At 47.1% G+C, this 7,956-nt stretch overlaps 1 protein-coding gene across 1 annotated transcript; it reads right to left on the bottom strand.

The window, feature by feature from the left end:
- Positions 1-347: 347 nt before the first annotated feature.
- On the bottom strand, positions 348-7,956 carry SAMD1 (sterile alpha motif domain containing 1). The gene is made up of 5 exons (XM_081940571.1): positions 6,763-7,956; positions 5,022-5,394; positions 4,502-4,592; positions 3,104-3,212; positions 348-1,489 (listed from the first exon to the last, which is right to left on the bottom strand). The coding sequence occupies exons 1-5, from the start codon at positions 7,477-7,479 to the stop codon at positions 1,331-1,333; spliced, it is 1,449 nt and encodes a 482-aa protein (XP_081796697.1). The 5' UTR covers positions 7,480-7,956; the 3' UTR covers positions 348-1,330.

Genomic DNA, 7,956 nt, shown 5'->3' with positions numbered 1-7,956 from the left:
TGTCTTCAAAACCACTGACAACCTGAAAGGTTGTATAACATGCCCACCATAATGCCTCCATCACCTGATTTTTACAGGTTTACCAAGAATAATTCTTAATATTGTATGGTGTCCTCTTGGCATTGCAATCTTTTAGCATTTAGCCTGCTTAAACAGGAAGAAGCCAATCCTAAGGACAGGAAAACCCGTCACCTGGGTTTTTGATAGGAAAAAAAAATGGTTCTGACCAATTCCATTCCTTATCCTTTTCTATGTCCCCAAAGCATTAATATTGGTGGTATGGTCTACTATAGTCCTTATATAAGAACACTCACAGCTAATGAAAATACATACACACGGACACATAATTATAACTCTCTGCCCACTGGAAAGAGCCCGTCTATAAATCCTACATTTATTTTAGACTTTTTTGGTGATTATGTAAAGGTTACCGCGCTTTTATCCCACGGATTACAATACTGAAAATTAAGGTGGAACTCTTAAAGTCTATTTCCATCTATGGACTAGACAGAAGATCATCTACTCCCACTTGCTTTCTTTTTTCCAAAACTTGATTACCAGATGACACTTCTCCCTAGAGCAGAACCCAAAATCTGGAGCCCTCTTGCACACTTTTTTCCTTTAAACATACAGTCATTTCAGCTGTTCCATTACCCTTTGTAGAGGGCTAAGGTATCTGGGAATACTAAATCATTTTTTTTCCAGTTTAAATATTTATATTTTTAAAAAACAGGGAAGAAAATAATAATAATAAAAAGCAATCGACTTTGGGCAACAATCATGAAAATTGGAAGAAAAGGCTACCTGAACAGAAAAGAGAATAAAAAGCTATTTGATTAAAACCTCCTGGCACTTCCAGCAAGCTCTTTTTTCTTGCCAATCACCGAAAGAAAGGAGGAGCAATCAGGGCTATCAAATGCTACTGTTGGGGAGAGGGAAAGGAGAAGCCATTTGGGTGCTGAAGCATAAATTATTTCAGCTCAGATGAAGATTGGGAAGAGGAAGAAAACCATATTGCCTCATCTTTCCCCCAAACTGACAATGCACTATGGTGAGTGAAAAGCTTGGGATCGGGTCAGATAGGCAAGATGAGAGAAGGAAGTGAGCTTTTAGCCTTCTGAGCCCAGTCACCAGATAACCGGGTTAGGGATCCCACAAAAGCTGGCTCATCATTTGCCTCCCTCCTCTCACCAGATATGGTCCAAGCCCTTTCCCTTCCCCACAATGCTGTCTTGTTTTCAGAGGCAAAGGAAGGCTGAAATGGCTGAGACAGTAGCGTTGACAGAGTCCCTGTTCTCTCCCTCCCCCTCACTGGCTTGGCCCGTTCTCCTCAGCCCATGAAGGAGTCGCCCTCGTCTTCTTCGAAGTGGCACTGCTGGAGGACCTTGATGTGATACTCATAGATCTTGAGGGCCGGTCCCAGGCGAATAGAGAGGCCAGTAAGCACATCAGTGCGCTGCATTAGCAGCAGAGATTTCCCATCAATCTCCTGGGGAGGAATACACAAAAAAAGAACATCATGAGATCAGAGCACCAGCAGTATGCTAGGAAGAGGTTTCTTCCTTTCTATAAAGCAGGAAAAGAGTTCCAAGTCTAATTGATTAGAACAACACTGAGGCGTCCATCCATGCATGCATACATACACCCATGGACTGCCATATATATACGTTATCTCTCACCAGTCTGTGAGCTGAAAAGAGCCATTACAGAATCACCACTGCCTTATTTGGAAAGGACTCTATAAGACATCTAGTCCATTACTTTGCTTAGCACAGGGATCTACTAAAGAAAATGTGTTCTAGAAATAGATAAGGCTGCAACTAGTCTCTCAATAATACAGGTATTCTTATTATATTTTTTATATTACTTTTATTAATCCTTCTTTAGTGACCACAACTGGGACTAGCACTTCTTCCGTTAAACAAAGCAGTTGCTAAGTAAAACTATGACTCTGCTTATGATCTTACCATTTCAAACTTTCTTTGCTTTACAGATCTGCAAATATTGTCAATGAAATCTTTTATCTCTGTTGTAACTGCAAATGGCTGCTAAGTGAAAATTATACCTGTATTTACATTTACATTTTATTTACTTACTAATTTCAAACACATTTATAATAAAACTAAAAACAACCAACCCAGTTGAATTGGCTTGGCCAATCCACCATTAGGCAAAGTAAGGCAGGTGACTGGGGCCCAATAGACTCCCTAGCTGCTTGTCGGTGCTTGTCATTCTATTCCTACTCTCTTAAAGTAACCAGGCACCCCAGGTGTGCCAGCAGATTTTGCCAGTGGGGAAGTAAAATTCAATAATCACTGGCTTGTCAGAATGGAATTCAGATGTACATCTATGATTCCTAGGCCCAAACACCTAAATTTGAGATGGAAATAAGATCTAAAAGATTTAAAATCTAAGCTTTCAGAAAGCCCAAAGGTTTTTATTTATGCAATAAAATTTAAATTTATGCAATAAGCCTTTATTGAAAAGTAAAATTTGTACTTTTGAAGAAGCCAACGAAGAGCATAGGCCAGAGTGAAGAATTATGGAGCATGGCTGCGGGTGACTGAAATCGTCAGGAGGCAAAAGAAGGGTGGGGGAGATCTTTCTGAAAACATGTTTTAGTGAGAGGTACCAAAATCTTGTCACAGCCTGAGCTCAAGAAAACTAGTCATGAAAAGGAGGACCACAAATGTCAAATGACATCCAGTGAGGGGCTGCTTTGTCATCTCAGTTTTACCATGTTTTAAAGGGAGTTTTTTTTTAATGAAACATGGAACATATATTGTTACTGAAATAAACCAGTGATCACGCAGTATAAAATTACTTTTAAGTAGATTGTTCTCTTGAAACACCAAGACACTGGAATGGCATTGAGAATCACAAAGGTAAGAAAGCACTACGTGAAAGAAAGCCATATAACAACTGATGTAGCTTTACCCAGATTTTTAAAGCAATTGCCCCAGTCAAATGGGACCTAAACTAAAGACAGAGTTCCAGCACATCCTCCATCAAAAGACCAAGACTTTTAGGACCTATTTCACAAGCACTTTATAGCGGAAATATAATCCTCCAATCCCTTTTCTTGGGATCTCCAGGTACTCACCTGCTCCTGAAAGGCTGAAGCTTGCTCAGCAAACCCAGCTTCTGTGAAATAATCCACAACATCACTGACAGTCCATTCCACAGGGTCAGAAGGCTTCTCTTTCACTGAACTGGAGGAGGAGGGAAAAAGTGAAATTGAGATCAGAGGCATTGCACAGCTTCTTCTCCAAGCTAGGGATTCCTCATTAGTACCAGATCAGGGATATTGTTCATGCGTGCTTATGCATGTACACTCATATTGCACCGAAAGAATTCATCACAAGTGAATTGTATAGCATCTTTCTGTAGAAGTTTAAATCTGCCTTAAAGCATCTACTGCAGGCATAGAAAAATGCACCAATTCAATACACGTTTTCAATCGCACCGTCAAGAGAGATTGTAACTTAAAACTTTAAAAAATTAAGAAAATTAAATACCACACATCAGAAAATTGTAAGAAAACTGACAAGTAAATATAATGGCCTTAAAAACATTGGGAATATAAAAAGTTATTGGCCTGAAGCTGAAAGGAGGTGTTAAGACAATTCTCTCTCAGGTCAATGCTCTACAACTGGGAATGATTGAAGCTACTCTCTTTGCTCACAACCTTTCATTTTACATTACTGCTACCTAAAGGAGGCAAAGAGAAATTACGTATATATGAGGCAGAGTGGCCAAATACTCTGGTTCTTAGCTCTAATGATATCTAAAAGGTAATGCATAAAATAGTCGGCACAGTACAGGCGCATTACAATTGTTAACATCCAGCCATGCTTGGTAAGTTTGCAGCTGGGGTTTGCATTAAATGCTGTTTCCGACCAGCAAGCAAAGCCAGTCCAAGAGGTCATCAAAATCAATAGGCCAGGGCACAGAGAACTGAAGCCAGGATAGTCATGAGTCTCCTCCAACAAATTGGAAGCAACCACCACATCAAGAGTTCTAGCATGGTATGTGACACTTTAAGGATAACAAACAAAACAACCCTAATGTGGATATTTCAACCCCACAGCTCTTATTTTGCAATCTAGAAGGAAGAGGAGGCTCACTTCCTCTAGCAACCATTACAGACACGGTAGCCAAAGAATCCTTATAGCCTTTCTCCTCTTCAGGCCATATTTTTCTTCTACAACAGTTTCCTTTTCCAAGGAAGGGCATATTAGATCCTTGGTGCTGTTGCCATTAGAACCAGTCAATGTGTGTTGGCAGTGTGGCAGTGATCATCATAAAAGTACAGAGCAAGTGAGATATGACCAAGGTCCCTAAGATATCTTCAACCTACATTAATTGCTGAAAACACTGCTCTAGACTCCAAAGACAAGTGATAGTAGCAGAAGATGGGTTCAAATGTATCCACTTTTTCTTCATCATAATAAACCAGGTATAATTGAAGAACAGGTTGTGATCTCTGCACAAAACTTACACGCAACTGAAAGGTCTCCCATCTGCCTGGATGCCAGGTCTCCCAGGAGATGAGGGCACAGAGGGATCAGCCACTGCAACAGCTGGTGACACTGGAGAAAAAGCAGAGAAACAAACATGGATAGGTCTTTTTTCTGTATCAGTATAACTGGAATTGGACGGTACTGTGTTTGGGGTTCTTTAAAAGCAATGAAAAATATTGTTATCAAAAGAACACTTTAATTTCCAAGATAGTCAATACCACTAACCAGATTCTTGCCTTTCACTTGCCCCAGCTCTAGTTCCAACCTACTCTAGAATGCTGGTTAATAATTCTTAAAACTGAGTCTCCATATTTATTGTATACACATATACATTGACATACAATGCAAGCATGCAATGCATTAAATTATCATTCAATCCATGTATTAGCACTTAAATGACCAGATCTTTTGCCTTATTATCTACTACATTTCCCAGAAAAGCCAAGTTAAGCCAACTGATTCCCCGTCTTCAGCTACTTCTCCCTGCCTAACCCGTACCTGCTCTGTCTGGTTGCTGATAGGCACTGCCATCTTTCTTGCTGCCTCCCAGATGGTGACAGGCACTTTCTCCAGGCCAAGAGGCCTTTGTGTGACATTGCTCATTTCCTTCATGCTGAGAATGCTCCAATCCTTTGTTCAAAGAGGCTTCCTCTAGGGAGTGCAGGTCTCTAGGGGTGGCACTGCTGGGTGGGATCTCTTTCCCACCATGCTTGCTGTCCTTACAGTCACCATTCACCTGGCCTGTCCCAGGTCTGCTGTAATTGGTGGCCTCAAAATCTTGTGCCACTTCTGAGCCTTCGGACATAGTGGAGACTTCATCTTCTTCGTCTTCGTCCTCGTCTTCTTCGCCTTTGATCTCCTCCCCTGCCTTCTATTAATATCACAGAGAATAAATAAAGAACAGCAAACACATTTTAATTTGGCATTCTTATGACTTATTGGGATTTCATCTATCGTGAAGGCAAGTAGTCACACATGGGAGCAAGCACAACTATTTTGAGACATGTCATTGCACTGTTAGTTACTTTGAATAAGACATCTCATGTCCCAAACCTAGGCAGTTTCTGAGCCATGTTTTTTCCCTTTGTAATACACTCAGCTATCTCTGAGGGCAGTTGATGCAATCAGACTAAGTGGTGCTGGGATGGGAAACTTCTTAAATGTTTCCACTGTTCTAGCAATGCGCTTAAAAGCTCCTTGAAGCAGGAACAGGAAACTTTTTATCCAGGGAGAATTTTGTGCTACTAAACCACTGCCTCCTCCATCTTCCACCCGCAGCTTCTATGAAAATCTGCGATCATTCTCATCAATTAAAGATTGCAAAAATAATGAAAGAATAAAAAAGGGGGCAGGATTCCCCCCCTCCCCCACTGCTAATCCCTCCTGGGTAATTTCAAGGCTGCTAACTGGACTGGGTATCATTTCTGAGGCAATCACTTCCCGACCCACACTGCATGTTATTTTCTTCCCCCTACTCAAACGTTCATTCACCACTGCTCCCACCACCTCTTGACTTTATTGGAGGTTACCAAATTCTTTAGGTCAAACACAAACTGACTCTTTGTTCTGTGTTTAGATGGAGCCTGGTACGACTGGAGTGGGGGTAGAAGGGGGCGCTGTTCTGGGCCCAATGTACACCAATGGCAGTTAAACTAATCTTATGGAAGGACCACACACACACACAACACATACAGAGGTGAGCTAAGAAAGCACCCTCTTATGTTGGAAGAGTGTCGCCCGTCCCCACTCTCCCTTCCAGAGAGTCGACCTTGAAGTTCTCTGGGCGCCAAAAGCCAGCCAGAGTCCGCCTTCCTACCCTTGCCAAAACACTTCGGAAACATACGAGGGAATATTGCCCCGTTTAAAACCACGCACCAATCCTAGCGCCCCCTCCAGTGCGACACGATTTGATTGGGTGCTGCCCTCAACTCTTCCTTCCAGACACACGCACACCTGCACGAGAGCCCACTGACAACATCTGGGGGTTGGGCGCCGCCCGCCCGCCCCCAAACTGGCGGCTTTCTGGCGCCCACTGGCGCCCCTCCCCTCCCCTCCCCCCTCAACATTCGGGCACCCCTCCCTGCGCGCGCACTCCAATCGGTCCGTTTCCTTCCTGGGGAGCCTCACCTGTTCTCAGCCGGTGCGTCCCCTTCGCCCCACGCCAGACACAGTCGCCGTCGCCTCCGCCACCCGCTGTTGCCAACCCATCCCCCCAGAGCGCGCCCCGGCGTCTCCTCACCTTGTTCCTGTATGGTCTGGCGTTGGGGGCCCGGGCCTGCGCGCCTCTCTCCGCCCTGGGCAAAGCGACGCTGTTGCTGCTGCTGCCGCCGCCACCGCCGCCGCCACCCAAGCGGGTTCTTTCCAGCCTCTCCTCCTGAAGCAGCCCCTGTGCTCGGCCTCGAGTCACTCGGCCGCCCCCCGGCGCGGCGCCGTCCCCGCCCAAGTAGCGCACAATCTCTCGCAGACTAACGGGGGAGGATTCCTCCTGGGCTGCGGGCGGCGGCGGTCGCTCCCGTCCGGTCCGACGAGGCGGCGGCGGCGGCGGCGGTGGAGGCGGCGGCGCGACTGGCTCCGCGCGAGGCGCAGCACGCTGGGAGGACCGGGGCGTCGCGGTGGCGGCTGGAGCGCTGGGCGGGGAAGTGCGGGCCGGGCGCTGCGGGGCCGCCGGACTGGCGGCGGGCGCTCCACCTCGCCGGGGAGGCTGGACCCGCGCAGCGTTGCGGTACGAGATGCTTCCCTTGTAGCTGACTCGGAGCACGGCGCGTTGCTGGATGAGCTTTTCCAGCTCGGCGCGGGTGCGCTCCGGCTCCGGGCCGTGCCGCCGGCGCACCATGCGGCAGATGCGCTCCAGGTCCGGGCGCGCCTTGCGCGAGCGCAGCGAGTCGATGGTGTCTAAGATCCACTCTTGGTAGCGGGGCGCCTCCTGGCCCGGGGGCGGCGGCGGGGGGCCGGCCATGGTGTTGCCGCCTCCCCCGGGGCTTTGCTGCCCCCGTGCGCCGCTCCGCCTTGGCCTCAGCCCTTGTCCGCACGGCGCGAACTGGACCCTCCACCCGGCAGGCGCTGCTGCTTGCTGGAAGCGGCGGCGCGCGGGCTGGTCCGGGCAGCGCGAGCTCCTCCCTCCCCTTCCCCCAGCCGCACGCGCCGCCGCCTCCAACACCGCCCGAGCGGGACCCGCAGCCGCTTAAGGAGGCGCTGTTGCCTCCCGTAGTCTCCCTACACTTGGCGACTTAAGGTGGAGCAGGAGAATTCTCGGGCTTCCTTAGCGGCCGCACGGAGAGAAAAGGCGCTCGCAGGCCGCCTCCGTCAAAAGTCAATCCCAATCCTACGGTAGAGGTCCAAGTCTGTTCTATTTATAGCAGCAGGAGTTTGCACCGCGTCCTCCAGCGGGCAAGTAGAAGGGAAGTTTTCCTCCTAGCCGTTATTCTGCAGTGCT

Source organism: Natrix helvetica (assembly GCF_964273705.1).
Source record: "Natrix helvetica genome assembly, chromosome: 1".
Classification (NCBI taxonomy): domain Eukaryota; kingdom Metazoa; phylum Chordata; class Lepidosauria; order Squamata; family Natricidae; genus Natrix; species Natrix helvetica.
The sequence above is the reverse complement of the archived record's forward strand: the minus strand, read 5'-3'. Positions and strand labels throughout refer to the sequence as shown.